Source organism: Cololabis saira, chromosome 23 (assembly GCF_033807715.1).
Source record: "Cololabis saira isolate AMF1-May2022 chromosome 23, fColSai1.1, whole genome shotgun sequence".
Lineage (NCBI taxonomy): Eukaryota > Metazoa > Chordata > Actinopteri > Beloniformes > Belonidae > Cololabis > Cololabis saira.
Window position 1 is genome coordinate 26,955,873 of NC_084609.1, and position 15,216 is coordinate 26,971,088.

The window sequence follows — 15,216 nt, forward strand, 5'->3', positions numbered from 1 at the left end:
TTCTTTTAGAAACTGAGCAGATAGCCAGATTTTTGGTCTTTTTTTTTTGTCCCCTCTTTTTCCATGTGTGTGTGCGGTGGCTGCAGGAGCCAGATCGCACAGATCTCAGAGACCCGGTCCATGTGATATCTGAAGCAAAAGGCCAGCAGCAGCATCACATAAAATAAAGCTGCTGGTGTGAAGCTGTATGTTTAACAAGTGCAAAGTTCCCAACAGCCTTCTGAAGCTTTTTTGCTCATTTTCCTGTTTCTGTTATTCTTTTCCAGTCCTTTTTTCCCTCTTCCCTCCATCTCTCTGCCCAGTTTGGGTCTAAAATTTCCACTCTGGAATGCAAGATGCATCGCAACTTGATGACTTCTGCAGCTCACTTCATCTTCCACATCACCCTCCTCCGCTTAAACATCCCAAATACCAGACATGACGAGGGAGTTAAAATATTGAAAACTTGCCTTTATTTTTCATTCCACTTAAAAATGCCATATTTTTAATTAAAAACAAAGATGAAAGCTACAACCTTCTGCTGGAAAAACCAGTTAATAGTTATATAAAAGGTTGCTTTATTTTCTGATAATACACATCAGGAAAACATCAGTTGGACTTAATACTTTCTATGTACATATGAAAAGAAGTAAAAACATGCATGCAAAACTTAAAATACAGAAACTGCACATTGAATGCACTTTAACAGTTTGAACCAGACACATATTGCACAGTTAATGTATGAAAAACAGTTTTAAAAGAAACACTTGTTGTAGTTTAAAGTGGATCAAATGCACAGATACTTCAAGCACGTGCTCTCATGCAAACATGGTTGTTGCAGGATAAAGGTTTACGGGAGCATCTGTGCTGCGATGAAAAGTGCTGTAACCTGGCTCTCCACGCGTCCGAGCACGCTCAGTGAAACCAGTGGTAACGAGGGTAGAGACCGTCGTAGTGATACTCGCGCATCTGCTCAGATGTCTCCCTTGATCTCTCGTTGAGCTCTGCAGATTAGGAGAAACACATATTATTAATCCTAATCGGCTACTTTAGATTAGTTTTTGCTTTTAAGGCTAAGTAAACTACATAGAGTACCGGTTATGGGTTATTGGAAAATCACAATTGTACTGTAGACTATAAATTAATGAAAGAATGAAATGACTTTATTTGTTGAACAGGGACCGTACATATTAATGAACACGTGTAAATATGCATGGTTGTAGCCAGAGGCTAATTTCCACCAGTCGTCCCCGCTGCAAATTAATGCCAGACACAACTGGACACCAGCAGACATACGAGACATCAAGACCGTCCATATCAACAAAACACAACATTAAAAAACACAACTGAGCTAGATAAAAAACATTAAGCAATAAAACATGTTACCATTGATAAACCAGCAATTAATTACCATATAAGTTAAAGTGCTAGGTGCTTTAGTGCTCAAAGTTGTAAAGTGATGCATATTGCACATTGCCCTATTGCACTTTTCTGGCACACACTGACATGTGTGTGCTGATGTTATTGCACAAGTTGGCATTATAGCGTACATAGTTGTAAACTAAACAATTGATTTTACAAAATAAATCATGGAATCTGGAATTTCAAAACCAAAATGTATTATAAACGTTTGACTCATCAAAGTAGTGGCAGAGACAAGAGCTGAACACACTCTGTCTTTGGCCTTTGTTCTACGATGGAAATCAAATATTCTTCAGAAAGTTCTTCCCAACTTTGCTGCAGACACTTATATGTTGCTTTTATTTCACTCTTCTCTCCAGTTCATCCCAAAACTGAGTTGGCCAGTTCATGTTTTGATGGTTAGACCCTTTACGCCCCGCCTGGTCTCAGGCTTATGTTCTTGTATGGCATTTGGCACGGCTATGGCACGGCTCCAGGGACCTGCCATAGCATAGTAGTGGTAGTATACATATGTTCATGACAGACCATAATAATGAGTGGTAGATAGTTGTAATGTAGTTCTGAGCTATATATTGATCACTTACATGCGTCGCTCAGTAAAATAGCAGTTAAAACTATATAAACAGGCTACATTTAGGTCCGAAGTTGTCATAATCGTCATTGTTGTTTAAATAAAATAAGTTTTATGTCACAAACAAGTTTTTGTTTTGGTTGGAAAGTATGTGGGGAAATACTGTAGGTAAGGTGATTTTTAAGAGAATTTTACCTTTTATTTGAAAAGTCCAACATTTTTACATGACCGTTTCCTCTAGTTTATATTTACCACAAAGCTAACTGCTAATAAACCTTTTTGCATGCCTCCATTGGGATTCTGGACTTCCTGATCTTCGGGTCTGAGGTGAGAGGACTCCTGGGTGGGATTCTGGTCTCTTAACCTTTTCTAGATGACCTTATATGTTTTGGATCATTTCTTGTTGTTGCCTGTCGTGTTTTTGCAGACAGCATGATGTCTTGAAGTGATCCTCGTGGGATCTTGTCGGGGTTGGTTGCTCTGTCTGACCTTCACCAAACTAAAGGCTCTTATTTGCGTCCAAACTGCATCATTTCCCGATGATATCACCACAGAGTCGATGACTGACGCTCAGTGCTTCTTGGATGGCATTCATTGAGACCAGCCTCAAGTTCACATGAGGGTCCACTTTCATGTGTGGGCATTGATCTTTGACGTTTGATCTTTGGTAACTTCTTTGCTTCTCACGTTGCTATTGCCAGCGTGAGGGTTCGTTTTGGTCGTCTACCACACCATTTAGTTCAAACTCTTTGTATTTGGTGATTATGCATTGCATTGTGGGCATGTGTACTTTTCCTTTCTTTGTGAGCTCTCTGGTTCTCACCAGAACTTGACAAGTGACTGAGTAATTGCTCTGTTTACGACTGATTACAGAGTTCTTGGCAGTAGATATTACTAAGATCATCTGAAATGGCATCAAAGTGAAGAAATGAGAAAAATAATGCAACAAAGGGTTCCAAAATTGTGAACCTGACATGTTTGTGTAAGAAATGATATACATATTTAAAAAACCTCCGGAGTTGTTCTGCTCTAAAAACCCGTCTGGACCATAAATCTTGGTCATGTCTTTATGGTTAGTAGATCGTAGGGTAGAACTGCAGCCATATCACGGCTTTGCGGACACCGCAGGGAAGATTGTCACCTCATGGTGGACCACAAATGGACACTTTGAAGTGGAGTGGAGTCTTCGGCTCCCTGCTGTGGTCCGGTGTCTCGTCCACTTTAGATCCAAACCAGAACTCTGTCCCCTACTGTGTTCTCTGTTAAGCCCTGTCATCATGACTGATGATCCAGCTGTCATGGTGATTGATGCTCCAGTAAATGTCAGGTTTTCACTCAAAATCTGCGCTCCAACAGAACGACTATTGAATTCCGTGTCTGCAAGCAGTGAAATGTTTCAACATTTTTGCAGTTTCGTGTTTTTAAGGTGAAATGCTTTCCCCTCCCTTCCCTTTTGATTTTAAAGATGGCACCCTAAAGAGGGGGGTGGTAGTCTAGTGGCTACAGAGGAGGTTCAAGCTCTGGAATGGCAACCAAGATGAACCACCTTGGGCCCCTGAGCAAGGCCTTAACCCTAATGGCTCCATGGTGTGTGTCTCAGATGTAAGTCGCTTTGGATAAAAGCGTCTGCTAAATGACAGTAGTAGTAGTAGTAGTAGTAGTAGTAGTAGTAAAGAAGATCAATAATCAATATCTCACCATCACGGTCCTCCTCAACATAGTTCTCGTACTCCGTTCTTTGCTCCTCATTGTACTCCCTCCTTTGCTCGGTGGCCGTCAGCTTCACTTTCGTCTCAGCTATTGATAAATGAGACACACAGGAGAAATTAAAGCCAAAATGAAACTCCCGCATCATAAACCACGCGCTGACAGAAGCAGCCACAGCCTGAGCTGCGTACGTGATGACTTCTTTACAAATGCACCTTTTTTGCAGCAACTAGAAAAGGACAAAAGCAAAAACAGAGCAGATGCCAACTTGGCATGTGTTTTCTTACACCATCAACACACAAATTAAATAACATTATCATTGTTTAAACCTGGTTATTATCTGGTTGCTTCCGTTTTTCGAAATTATTTTTGCTCTTAAAGCATTTAACAAAAATCCCCATTATGATCACATATCCAAAACAAACTTGGGATAAACAACATTTGGAAGCACAACAACAATTTCTCCATTGGTCAAATAACCCTACAAAGAACCATGTGATTACCTACAAACATTGCTCTTCGTAGGGTTGTTTACCTGCACATCTGGTCAAGCATGTTAAGTGAATTGGGTTTGGCTTCGTTTATTCAACACTTCTCTCTTATTCCCTCTGTATGAGGCCAAACTGTACTTCCAGCGCAGATACAGGGCAACGTCAGTACAGCCCCTCATCATTTATCATAACATTTCGTGCAAACACACAGGCCTACATTAACTCTCCAAGCTTATTTTCTCCTCCAATGAGGCAAATAAATTAAAGCTTGGCTGATGGAAACATCTCAGACCCAGCCTCATGCAAGGTTTATATGTGAAAGTGTTGACCGGTTGTGCTTCTTTTCTGTTTCTGACACCCAAATATAGTGGCTTGAGACGTAACTACTCAACCAGCCACTTACCGGTATTTCTTTTTTATTATTTTTATTTAACCTTCATTTTACCAGGAAGTCCCTAGAAATAAAGTGTCTTCTTCGAGTCCCACCGATACATTTAAAAAAGAAATAAAAAGCTTGCTAACGATTAAGAGGTCATGAAATGCACTAGTAAACAAAGCAAAACCAGATAAAACCGTACAAAAACAGAGCATGCAATTAAGACATCATAAAATAATTTAAGGCCGGTTGAGAATAGCAGTCCCACTCTTCAGTTATAGCGTTTCTAAGTAAAGCGTTAAATCTGTTCATGGACATAAAGTGTCAGGAAGGGAATTCTATATAAAACTATTCTTAATCAGTATGCAGAAATAAATGTGGTTTAAAGTGAAGGAAAAGATAGAAGTAGTCGGTTGCTGCGTATGTTAGAAGCACAGAAGCAGTCACTGGTCCGCCGCTGTGACAAGTTCTTGTTGGTTTTACTACGTTTTCCAAATGTTTAGGTTTTCTCCACCACAAAAATATTATCTATAGTGACTAAAGGGGGGTCTAGATTACATTTTTGATATTATAGTTATCTTCCTGGCTCTTAAAGCTACAAATACACCTGCTTTTTAATCATGTGCTCAGGTGATGGCAGCAAATATATATTTTTTTTTTTTTAGACCTTTTAGAAGAAGCAAGAGCACCGGTTTCATACTGAGTATGTGAAGGTACCGTTTCATCAAGTTGACACAGCTGGTCATATTTCCCAAAACGGGTCCTTTAAACCACATCTTCAAAATGTGTTAATTTCTGAGGACGTGCAACACCAAACTCTTCATAGTCCAATGATGTGAAGCACAAACATGCTGTAATTCCTTGTTTCCACACATCTTCACTGCAGCTGGCTAATTTTAGTGGTTTATCACTATCAGAAATAAATTAAATAACCAACTAAGCAAATAAATAACACTGATTAAATATCAAAGGCCACATTTTAATAGTTTTAGGTCTAGGAAGTAGAAAAGTGCATGCTAGACAAGCATTTATTTACACTTTTCACTAATAAATATGTTAATTGGCTTTGCTGTTTATAACTAAGCAACCTATTAGCCTTTAAGTTTCAAACTTCACTGCAAATAAAAAATGTGAAGGAAAATGAGAGGTGTTTTTTAATTGCTTTGCCAATAATGGGAATACTGTACTCCTCAAGGAAGCATACAGTTTCTTTATAAAAAAGAAACCCAGAAACGTTCTGGTAATTATTACTAGCTTTACATTTGATATTACGTAGAATATCTTAGCATGCTAAAACACAGTGGGCTTGACATGATCACAAAAGCATCACTACTTTCAGATCAGAGGACTGCTGCACATGAGAGCGTGCAAATGCAGAGGAAGATATTGCAGTTCCTCGACTGACCACTGGGGACTCAGAGCCAGTCTCCACTGACCATGTTAAAATCATCCTGCAGAAATAAACTTTTTTACAGCCTAGTTAAAAAACACGGTGTGGATTTCCATAAATGGATTTCACATGGATGACAAGAGCATGGGGGGGTGAGTTTGTATCTGATACGTCAGGTTTTTTCCAACAGGCGTATTTTAAAAACTGATCAGCGGTATGTAAAGTTCTTGTCACAAAGTCTAAGAAATAAATCCGTGCTATCATGAGCTGGAAGGAAAATGAATAAATGTCTGAAAAGACAGCAGCGCTGCATTTAAATCAGGTTATGCAATCATCTAACATCTGTTGGAAATATTGCACCTGATTCGTCTGCCTTTCATGGACTGGTGGGCACAAAGACTCTTTTCAGTTTCCTGTAGTACTTTTAAAAAGTCTTTTACAGCTAATCCATTACTCCACCGTAGCCTGACATACTTATACCCTCATTTATGAGATACAATGTGTGGAGTGATGTTTTGGGTTACACATAGTGGTTAACCAGAAGAGAATAAATAAATGAACAGATGGGCTTCAGTGAAAAAATTGAGATGATTTTCCCAGGCCTTTTTGGGAAGCTTCATCATTTTCTATCAGTTTTTGTTATTTTTTTTTACTTTTCAAGTAAGTTTAATTTTATTTTTTTTAAGCATTGCTTAGGTTTTATACTATCCCTTCCCTACTGCACCTTTGCTGGACTCCTGACGCTGTCACATACCAACAATGGAGACAGCTGACTTCCTGCCGGGCACGACTGAAGGCTCCTTATATGATTCTACAGTCGTATAGGATTATTAATGTCACGAGGTAGAAATAGTACCTCATTAATTTGGACATGATGTTGAGAATAGTACTTGTAGACTATGAGATAATGCAACCTCCTGAATAACAGGCTGGGATGGATGGATGAGAACATCAACAGCAAATGCTGTCAGTAAATATCATTCAATACAAGAATTTTGACTATATACTTTAGCAGTAAATTTTATGGGTACTGAAAAAGGATCTTGAGCATGGAAAGGGAAAAGAGTCGTAGGATTTGAGGCAAGGCAAGTTAATGTGTGAAGCACATTTCAGCAACAAAACAATTAAAGGTTTCACATACGGTAATAAAAATATGGAAAGTGAAGAAAAAAAAGCTACAGTGCAGTGGCAGAATAAAGAGAAGTTGGACTTAAATTGGAGTTATAGATTAGTACTAAAACTAAAATTGTTTAAAGTTAAATTCAGAATGGTTTAAATAATTCAGTCAAAGCTGTAAACAAATGAGTTTCAACCTTGATTTAAAGGAACAGGGTTTCAGCTTCCTGCAGTTTTCTGGAATTTTATCCAGATCTGCGGAGCATAGAAGCTGAATGCTGCTTCTCCATGTTTGGTTCTGATTCTGGGGACACAGAGCAGACCTGAACCAGAAGACCTGAAAGGTCTGGATGGTTGCTATAGCAACACGTCTCTGATGTGTTTTGGTCCTAAAACATTCAGTTATTTATAAACTAACAGAAGTATTTTAAAGTCTGTCCTCTGAGGTACAGGGAGCCAGAACTGGAGTGATGTGGTCCACTTTCTTAGTTCTGGTGAGAACCCGGCAGCAGCGTTCTGGATCAGCTGTAGCTGTCCGGGTGACTTTTAGGCAGAACCGTGAAGACACTGTAGGAGTAATCAAATCCACTGAAGATAAACGCATGGATGAGTTTTTCAAGGTCCTGCTGAGACATCAGTCCTTTGATCCTGGAGATGTTCTTCAGGTGAGAGAAGCTCGACTTTGTAATTGTTTTAATGTCTCTGAGGGTTCAGGTCTGAGTCCATGACTACAGCCAGATTTCGGGCCTTATCAGTGGTTCGTAGCTGTCCCACCTGAAGCTGTTTGCCGACTCCGTCTTCTTGTTGTTCCAAAAACAACTACTTCATTATGTTCATCTGAAGAAAATGATGGCACATCCAATCATTGATTTATTCTGTGCATCTACTCAACGCTTGTATGGGCTCATTGTCTCCTGGTGACATTGTAATGTAATGCTGTGTGTCATCTGTGTAGTTATGGTAACTTATCTTGTCTATTATTATCTGAGCTGGCAGAAGCATGTATATGTTAAATAGGAGGGGTCCTAAGATAGAACCTTGGGGAACCCCACTCTTCATTTTTGTTGATTCTGATGTAAAGTTGCCTATTGTCACAACGTAGTCTCTGTCCTTTTAAGTAAGACTCAAACCAGTCAAGTATCTTGCCAGAGAGTCCGACCCAATTCTCCAATCGCTCTTGTTACATTCTATGATCAACGGTATCAAATGCTGCGTTGAGGTCCAATAGTACTGGCACTGTGGTTCTTCCACAGTCTGTATTTATGTGGATGTCACTGAACACCTTGACAAGGGCAAGTCTTAGTGCATGGAAACCTGAGAGGAAGACATCAGAGGTATTTAACTGTTGAAACAGCTTTTTCAATAATCTTTTCATTAGGAACTTGTCCAGATTGTTCTTTTTCAACAGATGTTTGATGACTATTGTCTCTAATGTCTGGGGGAAAACACCTGACAAAAGGGATGAATTATTGAGACAACAGGAGGATGAGTTTAGCTGATCCATAATATCCTCCAGATTTTTGTAGTTGATTTGCAAATGTCCTGTAACATTTCGGTTGTTTCTAAGGTGTGTTGTGTTTGGCGTTGGCCGTGGAAGAATGAGCTTTTTGTACTGAAGGAGGGAAAGTCGGCTCCAGAGTACCCTGTGACTCCTTCTGCAGCCTCCAGCTCATCTGTGTGCGTGCGTGCGTGAGTGTGTGCGTGAGTGCGTGTGTGTGCATGCGTGCATGCTTGCGTGCGTATAAAACTACACACCTGCTTGTGCTTCTGCCGCTCGCCTTATTTTCACAGCTCGCAGTCAAAACAAACTATGACATTGTCCGAGTAAAACCACAAACCAGTAAGTCAACAACTCCACAGACACGCACACATGCACAGACACACATGCACACACACATGCACAGACATTACTACAAGCTCTTTCAGGAAGTCAAACATGTCATATCTAAGCCACATTAACCACTTCTGTAACGGATGTCAATGGTACTTAGCACAAAAAATAAATCATGACCCCTTTGACTTTCCGCCAGCTCGCTAGAGAAGTGAAGCTTCAGCATGAACTCCGTTTAAATCAAACCGGTTCTGATGAACAGATGTCCCTGTACTGGAGACAGGGCTGAGCAGACAGCTTACCTTGGAACTCATCGTAGGAACTGACTGACCGGCGACTGCGTCGCTTGAAGAAGTTGGAGGCGTCCGACTCGGGCATAAACACCTGCCTGGCAGCCCCTGGAGGTCAAAAGGTCACGAGGTTAACGCCTCACTAGGACGGGAAGAGGATCAGAGCTGAGCTGACACTACTGTACCTCTGGGCTGAGCTGGTTTGGGGTCGTCCCGTACCGCCGCGCTCTTCACCACACTGGACACTGCAGGTGACAGGAGAAGAATTCTTTAACTCCTCCTGGCTTGTTGTTACCGTTATTCACTTTGAAAGAGAAGCTGTGTCCCACAGAACACCCTTCACACCCCTCCCGTCCACCATATGATGGAAATTCAATCAATCATCTGCTGTCGTTATAGTCGTAAATATGTTTCCATTACACTTTCAAGCAAAAGAAAATTGAATCTCTGAATTTGCAACAAAAGTAGTGCTGTAGGGGGTCAGTGTTTCCTTTGAACTGTGTTTCTTGACCGGCTACGCCATAACGCTGCCAGAGACGTGGAAATACGCAAATAGCGTTGGCATTACACTTTTTTTTCCGAGTTTTTTTCCCGAATTAGAGCCGTTCCCATTTCAGAAATTCTTTTTTGATATTCAAGTTTTGCGTAAATCTGCGGGTAACGGAAACACGATTCATAGTTGCTTTCCTCTTTCCTTTCCTCTCAACCCCAAAACCCGTCAAGGCAGATGGCCGCCCTTCCTGCGTCCGGTTCTCCTAGAGGTTTCTTCCTGTTAAAGGGGGGATTTTCCTTTTTGATGCAATCTGCTGGTTTCCTTAGCAAAGCAATAATTATTGTTATTTTATTGGCTTTGTATTAATTGGGCTAATTTGGAACCATCTGAATTGTATTCTTAAAGTACTTTCAGATGATATTTGCCATGATTTGGCACTAAATAAATAAAGCTGAATTTAATTGAATTATGAAAAGAATTGCACCTTATGTACTGAATTTGCTCTCCGATAGTGAACCATCTGTGTCTTTCAGCAGAAACAAAGAAAGGAATTCAAATCCTCTCCAATATTTAATAACCTTTCCTTTTTCCTTTTTTCCTTTTTTCCTTTTTTCCTTTTTTCCTTTTTTCCTTTTTTCCTTTTTTCCTTTTTTCCATGGCCTGCCTCTTCTCCAGCTGTCAGGAAATTTCTGAGTACTTCTGGACGGACAGACCTGCCAAACAGCAATAATCACACACTTCCTGCTTTTGGCCGAGGCTTCGGTAAAGTGTCGGAAAAAGCCAGATTAAATTAGTCACATCAATTGTAAATCTTTCATAGAAAATCAAAGCAAGCATCAAATTCAGGTCCTCGAAGAAATAAATATCTATTCTTAATCACTGTCATATTCATTATTACATGAGACAAATAGGAACCGTTGCATAAGAGTGATTCTGTGTGAACAAAAAACTTGGATCTGGAAGTGGATCTCATTCCAGCTCTGTTCTGGTTATTTTCCTAATTTTCTGTTCAGCAGTTGTTCTGAATATCTCAAAGTGAAATTTCCACTTTCACATCTCATATGCTTTTGAAATTAAGACTTACTTGATTTCTTCAGTTGAAATTAAAGTTTGTGTCTTTAAATCCAGAAAACATGCTTTTCCCTGGCTGGTGTGGACCAACAAATATTTTCTTCTCCCTGAGCTGACTCACCTTTAGTAAAACTAAACTTATACTCATGAAGTATAATCACACACTGAACCAAACTGAAATTTGGAAACATCCCTAATTCATATTTATGTACAGGCTGATGAAGGTTTCCTGTGATTGTGGGGTCCACCACACATACCAGCGATTTATACCCCCAAAGGTATTCTCTAAATCTGAAAACCGCCCGTCTAAAACCATCTTCTCTTTTCCACCTGCCTTGGTGAGAAGACTTACCGGTGAGGATGAGGAGGATGGCAGGCAAACACAGCACCAACACACGGGTCCAAGACATTTTAAGGAAGAATAGAAAACTCTCTTCAGGACTGAGCGGCACACCTATCAGAGTGTGACTGAGCGAGACGATGGGGAGATGGAAGGGAAGAAGATGGAAGAGGCAGGGAGGGGGGAAGAAAGAGGGAGGAGAAAGAGGATCATTGGACGGGAGGGAAGCTGATGGAATTTCAATTGTCCTGGGGGAGGAGGTGAAGAAGGAGGAGGGAGGCGAGGACGGATTTACTTTGGGAACCTGTGTTTTAGGTGTTATGTCACGATAGAAAAACCAGGCCCGTGGTGGAAAAAGCTCTAAAAAGCTCTAAAAATAAGGTCGTAATTGGTGTTTTAATCATCAAACTTTGTGCAACATAAAGGAAAAAAACACAAGCATCTGGTTTTTCAAAGTTCAGTTAGACCTGTGGGAGCATCTCGGCGCTGTGGCCTTCTCTCAGCAGATTTAAAAAAGTTCCACTTTTATCGCCATGTTGTCCCAGACTGAGACGTCCTGTTCCACCAATGTTCTTTTTTCCAGCGATGGCAGCTCTCTGTGACCCCTGACGGTGGTTCTGGTCCTGCTGCCCAATAGATCTGAGACTAGTCTCAAAATGCTCTAACTTGAGTGTTTACGCAGTACAATGTATATAATTAACATCAATTTTCTACACCCTCTTTATTGGTAAGAGTTCAGGGTTTAGGGCGTGGTTAGAGCCCACCTGAGGTAAAAAGCAGCACACACCTTTGGCATACGACCAATCCGTGACGAGTCTGATTTTTTTATTATCTTTTTAATGATGGCACTATAAGTATTGTGAGAAAACAATGTGCCCTTAACTGTAACACCACAGTGTTCAAAAAGTAGTCCCGCTCCTGCTGTTTGGTGCCAGTATCTTTGGTGATAGGTGGTTCATTTTTAGGAGTTTTAATATTGACTAACAGCTGCCAGTTGTTGCTAGTTGTTGCTAGTTGGGATATAGACAAAGCTTCTCTATCGGAATTAAAAAAAACTCCTTAGACCTGCATTCTTTGCAAAGAAAACCTGAATCGTATAAAAGTCTACAAGCAAAGCAGTGTTGTGGGGTCTTGTTCGTGAGTGGGAGTTTGACAGGAAGAGTGGTGTAAAATCCACAGTAATCAGTTGTGCTAAAGAGAGAACCGAGCCAAAAGCCAAAACTTACTTTTTGGAAGGATGGATGGATGGATGGATGGATGGATGGATGGATGGATGGATGGATGGATGGATGGATGGATGGATGGATGGATGGATGGATGGATAGATGGATGGATGGATGGATGGATGGATGGATGGACTAATTACATCAGTAAACTTTTTCCAAATAGGTGTATACATGTATATGGTCCCATCAAGTGTAAAACAGGCAGGAATTAGTTGTACTCCCAGGTGGCTCTATCTTTAGACTATCAAGTGGTTGGAAAATATCGTCATATTTTTGCCCTTGAATGTCAAACTTGGTTATACAGGAAACAAATACGAAACACAAGATGTATGCCAAAGAGATTAATAGCTTTCAAACAGTCTTTGTGGTTTTCGTCATCTTTTGTGCTCTACTGCACCTTTCCATGTGTCAGACCAGGGGTCTGCAACCCAAAATATTGAAAGAGCCATATTGGACCAAAAACACAAAAAACTAATATGTCTGGAGCCGCAAAAAATTAAAAATCTTGTATAAGCCTTAGAATGAAGACAACACATGCTGCATGTATCTATATTAGTTATAGCTGGGGGAAGATTTTTTTTTCATTATGCACTTCGAGAAAAAAGTCTAAATGTCGAGAAAAAATTCAAAATGTCAAGATTAATGTTGAAGTACAATCTTGAGACAAAAGTCGAAATGTCGAGAAAAAAGTCAAAATGTTGAGAAAAAAGTCGAAATGTTAAGAAAAAAATCGAAATGTTCAACTAACCAGGTATCTGGTTAGTTGGATCAAATCATGTTTCCTTTCAAGTTGTCAAATTTATTTCATGTTAAAATATGAGTTTCAATTTAATTTCAATGAGTATTTGATTCAAATAAACAAAGAAACACACAAAAAAATGAAAGAAGATTCCTGTATTCTGACCAGAAGCTGCTTTTTTGTGAAATGAAGAATAATCTTAATTATTTGTGAGAGTTGAGAGTTGTGAAATCTTATTCAGTTACAAAGAACAACGTTAATTTTCTTGTGGAAACTTTTACAGTTAGAGATCGGAAAGTCAGAATTTTCACTTGCTGCCAAACACAGGATATAATTGCTGTTCAGCTGCCGGCCTGATATTCAACACTATAGGTTTGTCCTTGAAGCAATTACAGCTGAGCACAACTGTAAGTTAATATAAAATCAAGATTAAAGCAGAAGTTTGAGTGACTTACACCCACCTTGTAGCTAGTGATTGGTATTAAAAGAAGATTCCCTCAGAGCTCCTTTGGCTCTGATTCTGACAGTAAGAAGGAAGTGAGATGAAATGTAACCTGAGGAAACATCGTCTGGTTTGCTGCTTTTCAGGCTGCTGCAAGACTAAGTAATCCCACCAGGAGACAGAACCACAGACCATGTTTTATTGCACGTGAACACAAACCCAGTTTTCATTATCCAGATTTATGCTTTGAGCCGTAACTGTAACCATACTGAGGCAAGATGAAAGTTTTATTGCAGCTACTGATCATTTAGTCTTAAAATTGAAGGATCAGCTCACATTAATGATAGTTTTTATCTCAGAAACAGCATGTCATATCAGCTATACGTTTTTTCCAATTTAACTTTTCTTTGGTTTACCTTTAAATCTTCGTGTAATGTTACCTTTATATGCACAAAGAAAGATATGGAGTCCGTATGTTTGCCTTCAGGCAGAGTTTGTACAGGTGGTGACATCTCGTCGCTGAGCTGAACCCGTTCATTATCATTCCAGCTATGAATGATAAAGGTTTGCCTCATCGTATTCCCCTAAGCTTATTTAATGTTGTAACACGCTACAAACTGAACTTTATGAGAAGATACTTCGAGGCAAGTTTATTTGTGCAGCACATTTCATGTACAAGACAATTCAAAGTACTTCACATAAAAACATTTTTAAAAAGATGCTGTAAAAAGTTAGAGTTTAAAAGTAGAAATGAAAGACAGACAGACATAAATTCAAAAGGATAAAACGAATGAGATGCAAGAAATAAAGGTTGCAGCGCATTGTGGGACATTACTGAAATGCAGCAGTAAATAATCTTACTGAGGACTCGTGTCTCTTGGTACTAGTGAGGACTCGGCAGCAGCGTTCTGGACTAACTGCAGCTGGTTGATGGAGGTTTTAGTGAGACCAGTGAGAACAGCATTACAGTGGTTCAGTCTACTGAAGATAGAAGCTGGACAAGTCTTTCTAAGTGCTGCTGAGACATCAGTGCTTTAGTCCTCGATATGTTCTTTAGGTGATAATAGACTGACTTCCCTACTGTTTTAATGTGGCTGTTAAAGTTCAGGTCTGAGTCCAGAACCTCTCCCAGATTTCTGGCTTGGCTATTGGTTTTTAGTTTCGCTGCTTGAATTTAATCTTTCATCCTCGGCTCCAAACACTATTTCTGTTTTGTCTTCATTTAACTGAAGAAAATCCATCAACTCTTTATTTTTATCAATGCATTTGATGAATGTTTGAATTACATTTTAGTATCCTGGTGAGATGGTTTATAGATTTGTATGTAGGCCCAAAACAGGACCTTGAGGAACTCCACATGTTATTTTTGTTAGCTCTGATTTGTAGTTACTTAAAGACACAAAATAGTCCCTGTCTTTTAGATAGGACTGCAAACGTGTCAAATGCAGCACTGAGGTCCAGTAAGACCAAGACTGAATTGTTGCCAATAACCGTAGTCGAGCGAATGTCATTAAAGACTTTCACTGGAGTTGTCTCAGTGCTGTGAAAGTTGCTGGAAACCAGACTGAAAGACATAAAAACAGTCATGTGGTGTCAGGTTATACAGCTGTTGAAAAACAACTTTTTCTTTGATTTTACTAAGAAAGGGGAGGTTTGATACGGACCTACAGCTGTTCATGAGTGACCTGAAGACTTCTTCTTCGCCCTAGATCAGGGGTCGGCAACCCGCGGC

At 39.8% G+C, this 15,216-nt stretch overlaps 1 protein-coding gene across 1 annotated transcript; it reads right to left on the bottom strand.

Moving 5' to 3' along the window:
* Positions 1–429: 429 nt before the first annotated feature.
* Positions 430–11,220, bottom strand: ucmaa (upper zone of growth plate and cartilage matrix associated a). Its single transcript, XM_061714586.1, has 5 exons — positions 11,090–11,220; positions 9,359–9,418; positions 9,186–9,281; positions 3,671–3,769; positions 430–983 (listed from the first exon to the last, which is right to left on the bottom strand). The coding sequence occupies exons 1-5, from the start codon at positions 11,145–11,147 to the stop codon at positions 895–897; spliced, it is 402 nt and encodes a 133-aa protein (XP_061570570.1). The 5' UTR covers positions 11,148–11,220; the 3' UTR covers positions 430–894.
* Positions 11,221–15,216: the final 3,996 nt, after the last annotated feature.

Excerpts from the sequence above, each read along its gene's own strand:
- ucmaa (XM_061714586.1), bottom strand. The coding sequence starts at position 11,147 with ATGTCTTGGACCCGTGTGTTGGTGCTGTGTTTGCCTGCCATCCTCCTC. Across the intron at positions 9,419-11,089 it reads CATCCTCCTCATCCTCACCG|TGTCCAGTGTGGTGAAGAGC; the intron begins GTAAGTCTTCTC and ends TGTCACCTGCAG. Across the intron at positions 3,770-9,185 it reads TTCCTACGATGAGTTCCAAG|CTGAGACGAAAGTGAAGCTG; the intron begins GTAAGCTGTCTG and ends ATTTATCAATAG.